Below are 17009 nucleotides of genomic sequence, written 5' to 3' on the forward strand. Positions count from 1 at the left end.
GTACTAACACACACTAAGAATCATAGTGCTAACCTGAAGGGTGAGCCCTCTGCCTACCCTTTAAGACGACAGATGTATAGAACATGCTAACACACCACATACTTTAGGAGCTGGAAGACTATCTGTGTGCAGCAGCTGTCATTCCATTATTCAAGATAAGTACAGATGCATCCAACAGCCTTTCCAGTTGTTACAAATTTCACTGTCCATTTATATATAATTTCCCCCTAAACACTACTCACAACTGTTGAAGGTCTTAAGGGACTGTATGGTGGTTGAAAATGAAACCAGTGCTTTTTACTTTTAAACCATAACCATTTATTATTACTTATACAAATTGTAAGGGTAAACAGTGGCTGACCACAGAGAAGCTCAATTTAACTTATTTCAACAAATCAGAAACCCAAGAGGCCAATCTAATGGTTTGGCTGGTGAGGTCTTAGGTTATTATGAAATGGAGAAAGGAAAGAAATAATTTTCTAGCAACTATATCCCTTTACCTGGAAATACATTCCATTTAACTTAATTGGACTTGCAACAATTTGATCAAGAGTACTTGCTTTCATCAAGCACTAACAGCACTATTTAACACTATGCATTTCTACCTAGAAGTTCTATTGGATCTTATTCTCAGGTAAGCATGCATTGGACTGCAGACTAAAGCAGACAAATACTATACATACTATTAATACCATCCTACCTCTGGATTTCCACTGCCTGATCCAAAGTCTCCTCTGTCCCCTCTACAACCCCCTATCAGCATCAAACTTCTATATCTACATTCTGTTTGAGGTTTCATTCTCAATGGCCCCTACTTTCCTTAACTTTCCCTTTCCCCATTGCTACTACCACTTTAAAGCTATTCTTCTCTCAGGTTCCTGTTTCTGAACACACTGTCTTCTATCAATCACCCCTTCTTTTGACTTTTCTCGGTTGTCTTCTTAATTGGCTTCCCAGCTTTCAAGCTCCCAACTTGACCACAGTGATGAACCTCTTCCTGCCTCTAAGAACTGTGTGAGATTTTACTTGTCTTAACTGACATTTTAGTCTGTTATGGAGGCTGTACTCTTTGTCAAGGGACACGGGTGGCGCTGTGGTCTAAACCACTGAGCCTCTTGGGCTTGCTGATCAGAAGGTCGGCAGTTTGAATCCCCGCAATGGGGTGAGCTCCTGCCAACGGGGTGAGCTCTGTCCCAGCTCCTGCCAACCTAGCAGTTTGAAAGCATGCCAGTGCAAGTAGATAAATAGGTACCACTGTGGCGGGAAGGTAAATGGTGTTTCCATGTGCTCTGGTTTCCATCACGGTGTTCTGTTGCGCCAGAAGCGGTTTAGTCATGCTGGCCACATGACCCGGAAAGCTGTCTGTGGACAAACGCTGGCTCCCTCGGCCTGAAAGCGACCCCATAGTTGCCTTTGACTGGACTTAACCTTCCAGGGGTCCTTTACCTTTACCTTTTTACTCTTTGTCAATATTCACAACAAAATCAATTACAAAGGAAGACTCTCAAACAAGTCAGTGGCAGCAACAACTAGCTTTAACTAAGCTAGCTTTAATTTTTCAAAATTACTTAACCACGAAGTGTTATCAAAATGAATATGCCAGTAATGTCATCTGTGGATCACAGCCCCCAGAGAGAGACAATTCTATATGATTTTATTCTAATAGCTCTTGTTTGCAATGTATACCAAGATAATATTAAAATGGAATTTGAGGGTCTTTTTGTTCCTCACTGTATGATATCTTTTCTTAACATAGGACTAATTCAGTAAGCTCACTGATTCCAACTTAGGAATTCTGGAGAGGGAATAAAACAGGCTAAAGCCAAAAAAGTGACCTTATTCGTGTAAAATCCAAACCATTCCAATGCCTATTGAATGCAGCAGCTGTGTCGCTGGCAGAAGAAATGTAACATAACTAAAACATTCATGGAGAAGATTTCCCTCCCCCTCATGCAGATCCAATTTTTGCACAAAAAAACCTTTTCTTATATCATGCTCTTTTCATTTCTCTCTCTCTCTCTCTCTCTCTCTCTCTCTCTCTCTCTCTCAAGATTGGGGAAATAATAACAGTTGACTGCTCAGCACTTTGCAAGTATTTCATGAGAAAAATTCCGCTTTATACCCCCATACATGGCATATATCACTTCCTAATCAATGTATTTTTAAGCTAATTATTAAGTTGTTTTTACAATGAAAAACTCCAATCTTTCAATTATGGATACAATTTCTGCCAAAGCCTATAAGCCAAATGCAACTTGAATTTCACAACTGCTATCTGGAAAAGGAAAAAACCCCAACTCAATCTTTTTAATCATATCTAGTAAAATTAATCATTTTCTTCTATCATAATTATTTAATTGTATCTGTTAACCAATTAATACGCAATCCTTCCTTTAAAAATGTGTTTCCCGTTTTAATACTCTCCCTTGTTTTTTCCTCTTTTAAATTCCCCATTCTTTATTCAGCTACGTCTCAAAATATACACATTTTATTAAAATGTATTTTAAGAGCAAACACTCTTTAACTGCAAGCACTCTTTCATCAATGTTTATAAAATCCCTGTCTTTAAATCTCATGTGCATTGACTCACTATATGCCTGGCTTCAACAATATCCACTTCTGTCCCTAGGGAGCAAAAAATTCTAACAAAACCTCGTAATGGAAAACAATATGATCTGTTAAACAGATGGCTTGGTGTAGGGGTGTTGCCTACCATACAGTTGTACAGAAACAAAGATAAGATTTATTATTTTATTTGGAAATTCACATTATCAACTAGTCCAGTCCTCCATCCCAGAATTTCCAGGCTTTGGCATACAGTATGCAAACTACAGGCAGATAATCAAGATGATACAGTATACAATAAAATTATATTGATGGTATTAGAGCAGGGGTCAGCAAACTTTTTCAGCAGGGAGCCAGTCCACTGTCCCTCAGACCTTGTGGGGGGCCGGACTATATTTTGAAGAAAAAAAAATGAACGAATTCCTATGCCCCACAAATAACCCAGAGATGCATTTTAAATAAAAGGACACATTGTAAAAACACGCTGATTCCTGGACTGTCCATGGGCTGGATTTAGAAGGCGATTGGGCTAGATCCGGCACCCGGGCCTTAGTTTACCTACCCATGTATTAGAGCATCCACAATCTACGTAGGAATAAATAATGCAAGAATGCAAATGAAATCGACATCAGCTAAGCCTCATTGTAATTGATGGATATTCATTGCTCTGGCAAGTGAATGAAGCAATAATAAGCACTTCAAGCATTACTATTATTTGTCACAGATTAGCATAAAGTCAAAGAATGAGGAAAATAATTATTTGAATTGATGGCAGTGATACTTCAAGCTAGCAGTTTTCACTGTAACACTCCTTGCAATGGCTGGCTTTTGTTAAACGTGCTTTACATGTTGAGCATGTGCAGTCCAAAGTGACCACCAATGGAACTTACTCCCAGGCACCTGATCAATGATTGATCAGGGATGTGAACCCAGATCATCCCACCCAAATTCCAACATACTGACCACTACATGACCCGGTGCCACTATTCTGTGACAGCTGGCTGATCCTAAAAACAGAAGAAGAATGCTGATAGATGAGACCAAAGGCCTATCCAGTCCAGTCCAGTCCAGTCCAACTTTCTGAAAGTTTAGGTCAATGTTAAGAAAATCTGGAGTGGGTTGTAAGGGGCGTTATTGGTCTGACACAGTACAACAGTTCACACACACCTAAGACCAATGGATTAGAAACTGCTCATTTCAATGTGTTACTGATTTTATAAAGAAACCAGTTTCATTTTATAGATTTCCAAGAAAGAAGAAAAAAATACCACTTATTTCCTTACCACTTCCTGAGAGGCATATGTGGGATCCTCGGGGTCAACTGACCAATAGCAGTAATCAAAGCCAAATGCCACAACTTTCTCCCTTGTGTCCCAAACACCCTCATATCTGCTGTCCACCTGAGTTGAAAGAAAATGAAAGAAAGCAGCATGCATTTAGTTGTATTTACAAGATTTATTCTAAACCACTTCTTGATTTTTACATTTCTTTCAGTTAAAAGTATTGAGTCAAACACAGTCTGCACATTCCTCTTCCAATTTTTACATTTCAAATAAAGATAATAAATACCACTTAAACAAGGGTGTCCAGAAATTCTGCAATGGAAATGATGATGGTGGTGATGATCTCAAACCCTCTTTCTCAGATACCCAAACTATATATTATTATGTATACTGGTAAAATGGCACCGTTAGATAAGGAGTGGTCCATACAAGCATTTTCACTGCTTGATTACTGTTTAATCAGGTGTCAAACTACAGGTGTGAATGAGCCATCACAAACATAACTTGCATTTCACTTCAAATAACCAGAACACAAAGAAATCACTTCATACTTTCTGCTGCAAATTATCCAGCCTTTATGAACTGATCCTCATTTGTGCACTTTATGACTTTTGTTTTTGATAACAAAAACCTGAAAAGAAGTCCAGAATTCATGAGGTAAAACTGGGAGAAAAGAATTGAGAGATCTGTTAGTACCACCATCTCTGGTTACTCAAATCTCTTGCTAAAATGCCTGAAGCAGAAACTTTCAGTGTCTGTCTATTGTCACGCAAGTGGTAATCCTTTCTTTAAACAAAAACAAAAACACTTAACCATAAGAACCAGAGGATGCAGCAAAAATGATGAATGCCATATTACTTTATCTAAAGTATTGCACATGTTTGCTTTAACATATTTTCTCCATCACCAATTTGATTCACACATAATTTTGGGCGACTTCTTTCACCTGCAAGAGTGATCTACCAATAGGTAAAGGTAAAGGGACCCCTGACCATTACGTCCAGTCGTGACTGACTCTGGGGTTGCGGCACTCATCTCGCTTTATTGGCCGAGGGAGGCGGCATACAGCTTCTGGGTCATGTGGCCAGCATGACTAAGCCGCTTCTGGCGAACCAGAGCAGCACACAGAAACGCCGTTTACCTTCCTGCCGGAGCGGTACCTATTTATCTACTTGCACTTTGATGTGCTTCCATTGGTGTGCTAGGTTGGCAGGAGCAGGGACCAAGCAACGGGAGCTCACCCCGTCGCAGGGATTTGAACCGCCGACCTTCTGATGGCAAGTCCTAGGCTCTGTGGTTTAACCCACAGTGCCACCCACGTCCCTGATCTACCAATATGAGCAGCAAAATTAAAGCAGAATTAAACAAATATTGTATCCTAAATGTTACAGAAGATGCCACAGCTGACTTGATTCACATTCACACAGGTGAACAGGGGAAAATTTGCATATGCTGGTTTCCAAATCCATGGTAAGCTGGTTTGTATGCATTAAGTGCTAAAGCTAGGATCCAATGGCGTATATGCACCACAAGCTCACCAGAGACTGGGGAACAGTATACCAATAGGCTTTTCAAGTGTTTTCACTGAGACTATCATACTACTGTATACCTCTCCAATAGTTGTGGAAGCAGATGCTGAGGACTGCAAGCTTCAACTCACTATATACAACTCACATAAGACTTACTGTAAGCAAAGGACAATGGCCACAATCTGTGATATGGTCACATACTTGACATGCTGGCTGTTTGTAACATTATTTTTTCTTTTTCACATTAAAAAAAAAAAGTTTCTTATGCTTTTACTTCTGAACTAATGGCAGCCACAAAAAGGGAGAGAGGTGAAAAATACACAAGCTATTGTTTTGACTTCTGGTATGGCGACTCTATTACTAATCTGCCTGCACCAGGAAAGCAGGCAGGGCATGTTGCCAAACAAATATATTTTTACTTTGTGCTCATCAAAAGTGGAAAGCACTGAGTCACCACAGAGAGGAGAAATAGCAGTACCCTAATGGCAGTAAAAACAAACAGCAATTCAACATTTTACAATGATTTCCAAATTTTATTTTATTGTGTAAATAAGTTTTCTTTTTAAAAAAATAATCTATGCAGTATGACAAATCACCACTTGCAGTATCTTAGACAGAAAGTAAAAGCACTATTTAAAGAGCTGGTTTTGAAAAATACACCCAAATCAATCAGATTTTGACACGTAGCAAAATTAACTGTGAAGCAACTGGCATTAATTAAAACCCAAGGCTAACCAGAGGTAATAGATACTTGAGGCTCCATTAGTGTCCCAAAGCAGATCAGCTGCTTAGAACAAAGCCTTCTCCATCTATTTAGATTGCCCTTTCAAAATAACTTTGAAAATTTAAAACTAGCATATCTCAATGCTATCTATAAAATGTTTAATATTATGCTGTGATGCCACTAATGATCCTGTCAAACTCTTAGGGGATACATTCTGTTTTTCAGATACAGGTGCTCCTTGGCTTCCAGTAATACAAGGATATGACACTATTATACTTTGCTAATGAAAAAATGTACAAAGACAACCTGAAGTATTAGCAACACAAATTCTACAGGATGTCCTCTCCTTTAAGTCCCTAAAATATCAGAAGCATGCTCCATAGTAAATCAGAATAGGGCTTTTGGTGTGGTTGCTCTTGTTTTGCAGAACAGCATCCTAGTTGAGGTATCTTCTATTTGTAGTTTCTGAAAACATTTTGAGGCATTTTTGTTTCAACAAGCTTTTTTCAGGTGAATGGATTAAAAAAAGTCTGTGCATTGGGTCTCTAACTGCATTGTTTTAAACCCCATTTCTGATTATTATTTTTAATTACGTGATTGCAAGTCACCTTGAGATGTGTGAAAACTAATAAATTAATAAAATTAAATAAGACTTTTGTCATGTTATTTTCACTATTGTATGCATTTCCTCTAATATATATGATGGCAATAATTTTGTGGCTTGAGGGCTACACTGTGATTTGCACTTGTCTGAAATTTTGCTGCATTTTGGCTCGCATACAGTTTCAGGAAATGCAAATGGTTACCAAATCAAATTTCTCCCCCATCTGTTATGATTCTATGATCCTTTAAGAGAGTGTTATCTGTGTGGAAGTAAAACTAACCTATAAGAATCTATTTGCCATGCTAATTAACGTGATCTGATGTTTGCTTTGCCTACTGGTACAATATAAACTGGTCTTTTCAACAATTGTATCAAAAGGATTACCTTTAATAATGAAGCTTATATTGCACAATCATTCAGAGACATGCCTCATTTAGCTCACTATGTTCTACAATGGCTATTATGTTTGACTGAGAGCTCTTGACTTGCTACAAAGATGAACACCCCCCCAGGCAGTTACTGATCATTCTGTCCTACTAAGAAGAAAATAGAAAGCAAATTATTTTGCTGGTCACCTCTTCTGAAATACCAAAAACATTATTTATTAAACTTATTAATCACTTTTCTAAGCAAAAAGTAACTCAAAGTGACTTGCAACAATAAATAAATTACACATGCATTACAACGTAAACAGATTATTATTTATTACAAATTCTGCTGATTCCTGATAAATTAGAATAATTCATTGAGTATAAGGCTTTGCATACCTGTTGGTGCGGAACAAATGAGTGAGAGTAGCGTAATGCATATGCCCTACAAAACTTTCCCAGATATATCTGGTTGGCCTCTGTGGGAGACCAGATGCTGAACTGAGGGCTGGGCCACCCATGAGGCAGACTGAGGCAGATGCCTTGGGTGGTGGAATTCCATGGTGCAATGCCTCTGCAGGTGCCCCAGTCACCCCTGCCGCTGCTGCAGAAGCGAGAAGTGGTGGCTACCAGAGACATCTTGCTAGAGTTCTGTGAGATCTCACCGGAAGCCACCATGTGACCCCAGTAAATGAGTTTGAGGGAAGGGCTACAGTGGGTGGGGGTGGGTGGACTTCCCATTTTGCCATGATGCCACCTCTGGCTGGACTTGATAGGCCTTTGGTTGGATTCCATTAAAACTGTTTTTATATTTAGAAGGTAAGTGCTACAAAGCTTTCATTTCCTAATCAAAGAAACCACACTTCAATCCCAATAAATATTTCTGAATGTATGCATTTCTCATATTTGCCTATGGAAAAGGAAAATTCCACATATGCATCCAATGAAAGTTAGAGTTCTTTCCTCGGGTATCCATAAGAAATAGAAGAAACATACGATTCCAAACTAGTTCAGCATGTGAGTTGGCATAAAATGGTTATCTCCCTTAACTCTCAAACTTGCCTGTGATGAGAGGAGGAAACAGACATTGCGACAGTGTTTAAAACTGTAATTGTGTTCATCTATTTTAATTATATATTTGAAAACACTAAGTGGTATCATAATAAGCTTCAGTTCTCCTTTAGTTCTGTTAGATGTAAGCATTTCACATAGCTGCTCCATGTCTGCATGCTTGCCACCAGCAGAGTATGTAGACATATATTTTGGTCAACACCTTGCAGTGTCTTACAAATGACAATAAAAATTATACATTACTCATGCCCTCCATATCCCAACCACAATAAAGAACCAGCCAACTGATCTCATTAATGTCCTAAAAGACACTGAACACCATCTATCTACTGGCACCCTCCTATAATAGGTCCAAGAATTATCCCAGCTCCGGAAAGAATATAAAAGAAGGAGGAAAACACTTATCTAGTTATTTGATTTCTGCCAACAGCCTCTTAAGGCATTTAAAATACTAATTATCTTAAGCAAGTCACCTAAAATAATCAGGCGGACATGCATATACAAATAAAGACTAAGGAAGAAATAGAAAGCATCTGTCCTGTAGAATTCCCACAGTAATCATGGTTACTCTATAATTCACTTATCTGCCTTTATTCCGAGTAGTAAGATACATTGCCAACAGAAACTGATTTTGGCCCCATTTTACTATTTGACTAAAAGAGTACAGTAGCATTCAGGAGTCCCAATGTCTGGAAAAAACCAGTTCTGTTTCCCATGCCCTATAAAAGAAGCCTCCAAGAATCTCAAAACGGAAAGGATGTACAGTCCAACTAAGTCAATTCTAAACGTAGCCAGTCACCCATCAGGATATTAACTGTAGCTCAGTACACAGTTCTGTTACGTTTCCCAGAGATTAGTTGCAATCCTATTAGACTGCAATTAAAAGAGAGGGCAAGGGAGAGAGAAATAAGGAAGAAAGTTATCCAGATGTTTGGAATTTTGTCCTTATCTTACTGTTACTAACAATTTACTGACAGCCTTGACAAAATAAAGACATTCAACTGAAATGCAGGGAGATGCAGCAACAGAAGCATGGCTAGAAGAAGGCTATGTTATCATCTGTTTTAAAGATCAACAGATGTTTACTTCAATTCCATAAGGAACTCAGAAGCTGTGCCAATTTAGGTTTCCCTCCCCCCCCCCTTTGCATTTCCTTCCCAGTTTATTTTTAAATTTGCTTTTGGGATACGAAAGAATGGTTTTCAGCAGATTTTTCTAAAGGACTGGCAACTGCTTAAAAAAACAACGTAGCAAAACAGTAGGTTTACTGTTTCCCAGACATAGAACGAAAGTCCTCTTGAGCACTGCACTCAAAACACACTTATACCTCAGTATAATTGTGGCTTCAGATTTTGCTCTTGTGCCAAAATCAAGAGGGCCACGTTTGTATGAGCATTCCCCCCCCCTTGAAAGGTACCACAGGTATCACAAAATGATGTTTAGACACATATGCTTTCAGAAAGCAGTATGAGAATTTGATGCAAGAGTCCATCCACCCAGGGAAAACAAAATGCAAAAACGTAACAAATGGTAAGTGAAGTCACCGCAAGTTGAAGCTAGGATTCAACCTGCACAAATGTAAGCTAGACATGCAGGTCAAAGGAGAGTGCTCCCACAAAACATATACAGTGGTATATCGGGTTAAGAACTTAATTTGTTCCGGAGGTTCATTCTTAACCTGAAACTGTTCTTAACCTGAAGCACCACTTTAGCTAATGGGGCCTCCCACTGCTGCCGTGCCGCTGCCGCACGATTTCTGGTCTCATCCTAAAGCAAAGTTCTTAACCCGAGGTACTATTTCTGGGTTAGCGGAGACTGTAACCTGAAGCGTATGTAACCCGAGGTACCACTGTACAGGAATGGGAGGCAAAGTACTGATCTATACAATGCCTCTGCATGTTCTGATTGGTGAGATACAGACCAGCCTTGGGTTGTCAACTCAAGGTCATCTTGCAATGGTTCTGTTTGTTTATTTATTACATTCCTATTCCATCTGTTCCCCAATAAACTCAAAGGGCAGCATATATAGGGTGGCCCCATTTTCTCCTTCACAACAACCCTGTGATGCAGCTTTGATGAAGAAATTGGCCAAAGCTCACCCAGCAAACTTCATGGCTAAATAGTAATAAATCCTTGCCTCTTCTGTTCCAAGTCTAATGCTATATCCATTACACCACATTGTCTCTACTCTACAGGCAACAAGAATTGCACTAGAGATGTCAGGCTTTTCAGATGCCAAAATAAAAATTAAAGCATACCTTTAGGTTTCTGACTTTTGCCACTCTATCTTCAACCTCTACAATTATTCTTCTTCCTTCTGCGAGCTCTCTGAAAATCAGATGAAAACAAATTATATAACTATGAAGATACAAAGCTTTTCTGTATTAAAAAACAATAATGATATGTATTAAAACATTATTGGCGTGTTTCAGAACTTTCAGGTCGCACTGGTTTAAACAGGAGTGAGTTTAAGAGTATTTTTCATTCTCCCAGTAAAGTGTACCTGATAATGTTTAACTTCAGTGGGCCCAGTCCCCTTATTTCTGCGTTCTGCTATGTAATAACTTGCTTATAGTCCTAATTTTGTAATGGTCAAAATTGTTTATAGATGCATTCACAAACGACTCTGAAGCAAACAATACAATCAGAAGAATTAAGTTAATGGAAAACCATTAGTTCAGTCACATACAACAACAAATATTCTATACATTTAGAACTTTAAAGGTAGAAAAAGTAACAGAACAATCATAACCTTAAACAGAAGAATACTTTTCATGAAGAGAGATAAATGTCTTAAATTCAAATGAATTATTTTATTTTTACTTTTGAGAGATTTTCTAAAAGTACTTAGATATGCTTTAAAAGTCAGATGATGACAGAAGCAGATGATATAAACTAACTACCCAAAGCTTGACACTATTTAGTTTCCGCAAATTAAAGGCAAGCTAACACAGATTGCCTTTTGAAGGTAAAAGCTGGGAGCTTAAATCTCTTCAAGAGTACTGGTCAAGGCAGAAAAAAATAATGCTGCTATGAGACTTCTGCATTAAAGAAAACTGCAGAAGTACCACAAGACCTGCTCAGAAACAGAGTGTGACTTAAGGATAGGTAGGTAAACTAAGGCCCTATCGCCTTCTAAATCTGCCCTGCAGATGGTCTGGGAATCAGCATGTTTTTACATGAGTAGAATGTGTCCTTTTATTTAAAATGCATCTCTGGGTTATTTGTGGGGCATAGGAATTCATTCATATATATTTTTCAAAATATAGTCCAGCCTCCCACAAGGTCTGAGGGACAGTGGACTGGCCCCCTGCTGAAAGTTTGTTGACCCCTGGACTTAAGAGTTTACTCTGTGAAGAAACCTCAGAGCTATTCCCTTGTTTCATTTGCATTAATTTATTTTGGTTTTCTCCTGATTAATGGCAGAGAGTGCAAGCCAAGTAAAACATACTCAGAGTAAGCCCAGTGAAATAAATAGACAAGCGAATTGTTTTGAATGGGTCTGCTCATAGTATGATTTAGATGAATATCGTACAGAGGCACCAGAATTTCACTATTACCTGATTCCTGGAAGCTGGTTATGGAAGCTGCATTACTTAGTTCCAGCATAAAAATGCAGGATTTAACGTTAAGATTTGCTTCTAACTTTCTGGATTGAGACATGGTTGCCCAAGTCATCTTAAAACGCTGCTTAATTCAAGTATACTTGGATTTGTTTAAAGGCTGAAAAATCTATACCACCTAGGACATAAATGGCTATTTATTATAAGGGTCAGTGGTCCAAAAACATGACCCAAGTTAATAAAAAAAATGAAAGTAGTAAAACAAGCAAGCGGCATATTGAAATATTCAATCTGTTTCTTTGTTGCTGTTCTCTCTTTTCTCCAGAGGAGGAGTTACGTTACTAGTCATACAAAGTTTTGCAACCGCTCCAAAGTTTTCTCTCTCCCACCCTCCCCAAATTTCCACAGTACACATGGTTTTAATCATCCCATTAGACACAGGCACTCACTCACACAATGGTCTTTCCAGCACGTATGAGAACTGAATTTGCAATCTTGTACATCAGCTTTTAGGATGTGTGGAATTGCTAAATGCATAAACTCAGCCTGCAAAGCAGGGAGAATGAAGAGGATTGGTTAGCGGCATTGCTTGAGCCCATAGCAGCCCTGGTGGGTGGACACAAGCGCAGGGAGCAGGGTGCACTGGGGTAGAGGGAGAAGGAGCCCACTGTGGAACCCCACAGCACCCCCACACCCGACACACCTTGTCCACAGCCCCGGCGGGATCAGGGTTGATGGAGCCTGCTCCTCTGTGCTCCGGGTGCAGAGCAACACGTGGGGACATGGCCAATGGAGCTTGTTCGTCCCTCTGTGTGCCAGGTGCGCGGAGGGAGAAAGGAGGTCCATTTGGGCCCACAAGGCAAAGTGGCCAATGAAGCTTGTCCCTCCCTCGGCTGCAGTGCCGCCACCGATGGGCGACTGCAGGGGATCACAACATTGGAGAGGGGCAGTGCTACCACCTCTTAAACACTTCTGCCCCTGGGTCAGGCCTGACCTGGGAGTGGAGCGGCTTCTGCCCACACCCCAGCCCCAAAGACCAGCCCAGGCGTAGCTTCCCTTGTTGCGCCCCCGCAGAAATGTGCCCAGGGCAACAGGCCCCCACACTATGCCACTGGTGCAGGTAGAAATATTACAGAAGTTTAGAACTGACCTAGTTCCATCTATGGTAACATCAGCATTTCTATATTTAAAATGGAAAGACCTCCCGGATAGTAGAAACAGAGACCCCAAAATTTAATCCTTAGCACTTTAGCCACTGTCCATTGGCAGTAGTGCAATATTTTCTCCTCATATAATAGATGGGGAGCATGACCTATTTGGGTGCTTCAGGAAAAGATAATGCCCTCACCAATTCATGGATGGAGGTTGACTCGACTAGCAATGAAATGTCCTTCACTGCACCTGAGAAAAGCTAGTTTTGAGGGTGCAGAACAGGCCATGTGAAGTCAAGCAGCTCTGTTCTGCAACAGAATGGCACAGACAGGGGGCACCATCACTGTCCCCCAGGAACTGTTGCCTAAGGTGGTCATATCACTCAGCCAGGATATGCATTTTACACAGCCAGAGAATGTGCCCTCATCAATAAATTAAGTAACAACTTAGGGTTTTCTGAACTGGCAGGGCTCTGTCAGGAGAGGAGTAGCTTGCCTTCCAAGTTTTTGGGTAATTATAAAGTAATGTTAGATGAGCACTCCATCACTGGAATAGCAAACTCCCGCGAGGGCACAGAAACCAAGGACATCAAGTGATTAAAAATAACAAGTTTATAAAACAGCATGGGGAAGTTTAGTTTTGCTCATCTTTAGGCGCTGCAGGTACAGTTTCTACGATTGTCTATTATACTTTGTCTTCCATGAAGCAATCACAAAAGCAGTGAACATGGCAACTGGAAAAAAACCAATCACATTATCAGAGTCCTAAGTGTGCAGTTTGCGTGGAAAATGCAATATTTTAGCAACAAAAGTGGAGTCTTGGGAGAAGACAACTGGATCCCATAGCAATTGCACATTTAATACACTAGTATAAACTCACTGCCTGGAGGGCCTTTAAATAATTCAACTGTAGCCAAGTTGTTATGAACTCAAAACACGTTTTTAAAAATGCAGAGCATTCCTATAACAAATATATCATGTAGACAAAGCATAGCGTACTCAGCATGCTTCCTTCATGGGAATAAACAAGTCTCACTGGAGTTCTGAGTACTATATACCTAAACAGAGACTGCCCAGAAATGTGCCATACTTCTTATAGCCCCCTTTGACACAACCCGTCTCCATTTCAGGGGTGCCAACTTGAATAAAATATTGGGGGGGCAGGTCAGTCCCACCCCACACAATCTATCACAAGACACGGTGTGCGCACACCATTTCAATGGTGATGCCCAACTTTTGGGGGGATGCACTGCACCCTCAAATATTTTACTGGGGGGTTGAGGGAATCCCGACCCCTAGGATTTGGCTCCTATGCTCCATTTGCACCCTTTGCACTGATGCCCAGCCCTCCCTTCTCTCTGGCCACGCAGTCCTATCACTCCTCCCGTTAGTTTATAGTCCCACAACATCAGGCTGAGCGAGGCGATACTACGACCTTTCTTGCCCCATCACGTCGCAGCACCAGCTTCCCGCCTCCCCTCAGCCCAGCCCAGCCCAGCACTTCAGTTCCTGGGCTGCCCAGGTTTTCTGCAAGGGACGCAACCATTGCAACCAGCACATGTTAACACCTGGCAGCTCCTCAACATAGGAGACGCGAGCGCCGCACATAACGGTCCCACGCGCGCGCAAGCCGCGCTACAGTGCAAACAAGTTGGCGGCGCGTGCGTGCAAAAAGCGTCCTCTCCCACCCTTTGTGCACACAGACGTGTGTTCGCGTCTTCGAGGTCGACTCCCTCTCTTGCCACCCTCAGCCGCCCCAGCGCCACCCCCGGCCCACCTTTTGCTGAGAGGCCGGACCCGCACCGCCACTTTGACATTCGCCATGTCCCGTCTTGAGTTGCAGCAAAAGGCGCCCCCTCCTCCCCTCCACCGCGGCCGCCGAAGCCACGACTCCGCATCACATCCCCGCCGTCCTCCTCCGAGCGCCTCGGCTCTCCGCAGAGCCCTGGGCAGGGGAAACGCGGCCCGACCCCGCCCAGCACAGCGCAGCTGCTCTTGAGGGAAGGGCCTGGCCGCCTGGGGAGAGGAGAGGAAATGGGGAGGGAGGGGCTGCTGCTGCTGCTGCTGGGCCGGTCTGAGGGAAGCGGGTGTCTCCAATTTCCCTCCGTTTTCCGTGAGCCGCTGGGTCTGCGGCTAAGTGGCCGGCTGCTCCAACTTCTGGGCGGGTGGGGAATACTCCAAGTCAGGGTGAAACTTGAGAGAAGTTCATGGAGCATGGAAAGACGCTTAACTCGACAACTTTCCACTCTTGGCCTAAAGAGGGCGCTGGGTAACTAATAATAATAATAATAATAATAATAATAATAATAATAATAATAGAAAGTCCAGCAATATCTCACCCCAATGCGGGTGAGACATGTGCGTCAAAAAAGAAAATAAACCACATCTGGCTTCTCAAGAACAGCACCTGTGGTGAGGTGGGTTCTGGCTGGCTTAATAACACGTAGAACAAGGATGGCGTGCTTCCTTGAAGAACAAAAACAGGAATCTTCTCGGTGCATTGTTTTATTTAGAAAGAGGTCAAGTGTGATTGGCACATAATTCTGTAGTAAGCCATCCTAAAGGTGCAGAAAAAATTGCCTTTGCTGAATCAGGCCAAAGTTTGCAAAATCCAGCATTCTTTTAAAAAATGCCAGCAATTACTGGGCAATAGTCGACCAGAAACTGATCAGCAATACATGGATACACCTGTAAGCCACAAGGAGCCTTCTGACCCCATGACTGCTCTTACCTGACTGGAACTCTGCTTGCTGCTGTGATACACACCTTTGTTCACCACCCGAACAGCCCATCTTGCAATTTGAGCTTTAACTGTTGTGGGCCCACTGCTCTGAGCCTCATCTAACACCCTTGATGGCATGTTTCCTGGATCCTTGGCTGCTTTGGGTCCACTCTATAGTGTATACATGAGTAGATGCTAAAATGCAGATCCTCGCATATATAAAACTTCCCTAGAAAGATACCCAAACTAATACTGCACATAGGTAGAAGAGTCAGCTTATGTAGTATTACAACAAAATAAATTTTGTATTGCAACAAAATTATTGGTAGCCACCTTTACAAGGTTCAAGATGATTTATACTAACAAAACTATTCAAAATTAAATTATAAAACTCAAAGGGCAAACAAAAAATATAAAATGCAGCTACCCACTAAGGAGAAACTGCACACCTCTAAGGGGAAATCATTCCAAAACCTTGAAGCAGCTGATGAAGGAAAGGCCCCGTTATGTTCCTGATAAGTTGTATATGGAGCAAGGTCTGACTAAAAGTGTCATAGTTAATACTAGGGAGGTGGTTGCAGAAATATGGGGCCCAGTGTATGGAATGCTTTTAAGAGGGAAGCACTGGCTTTTCATCTAGTAAGTATACTGACAGCCAGTGCAGGTGACACAGTATTGGGTGAATGCAATCACACCTTCTATCTGTTAGGAAAGGCAGAGTGTGTTCACACTGTACAGTTATCTTCATACTGCTAAAAATACTATTTATGCACTTTTTCACTTTCAGAGAGCTTTAGTGTCTTTAAGGTATTTGCCTTCACAATACCATGAGTTTAGTTATTGTTTCCATTTTGCAATATAGCGATAATACTGATATCTATAATCTTGTTCAAAACCACACTGTGAGCCGATAGTTAAAAGTTAAAAATAAAGCGGGGGTGTGGTGGAAAGCATGTAAACTTTCAGACTGTTACTGGTAACAAAAGGGAACCATTCACAATTATGCCCCCTAGTGACAAATGCATCAGCACACCAAGACCATTAGAGATGACCATTCAAATTTGTGTGGTTACTACTTATCTGTTCAATGTTGTCATCACCTGTCAAGAGTCAACCACTGTTGTCTTCCTTTTTCTCAGACAGCATATAACGGTATGAAGTTCCATTTGCCATCATGTCTTTGTGAAAAGATTTTGAGATTGCTTATATGTAACAATCTGTGTAACATGTAGGAATTTACCAGCTAGTTTTATTTAAACATCTAGTGCAATGCATGGATCACGGACCCACAATGTTTTGCAACTCTCAATACAAACCAAGGTTTTTTGGGAAATTCTATTTGCTTTTCATTATCTTATCTGAAACCTCAGGTGCTGTGTTCATTTATTTTAAATTAAATTGTAGCACTCTGGATTTGAGGCTGCAGTCC

General features: G+C 41.1%; 1 protein-coding gene across 4 annotated transcripts in view; it reads right to left on the minus strand.

The window, feature by feature from the left end:
• STARD9 (StAR related lipid transfer domain containing 9) overlaps window positions 1-15097 on the minus strand; it is an 86011-nt gene extending 70914 nt beyond the window's left edge. For all 4 annotated transcript variants that reach the window (XM_083606069.1, XM_083606067.1, XM_083606068.1 and 1 more), the window contains exons 1-3: window positions 14636-15097; window positions 10403-10472; window positions 3849-3965 (exon numbers count right to left, since the gene is read on the minus strand). In XM_083606069.1, coding sequence (XP_083462195.1) covers window positions 3849-3965; window positions 10403-10472; window positions 14636-14682 — 234 coding nt within the window. In that variant the 5' untranslated portion in view covers window positions 14683-15097. The remainder of the gene's footprint in view (window positions 1-3848; window positions 3966-10402; window positions 10473-14635) is intronic.
• Between the last annotated feature and the right edge of the window lie 1912 nt (window positions 15098-17009).

This window comes from Podarcis filfolensis (assembly GCF_964270895.1).
Source record: "Podarcis filfolensis genome assembly, chromosome: 1".
Taxonomy (NCBI): Eukaryota; Metazoa; Chordata; class Lepidosauria; order Squamata; family Lacertidae; genus Podarcis; species Podarcis filfolensis.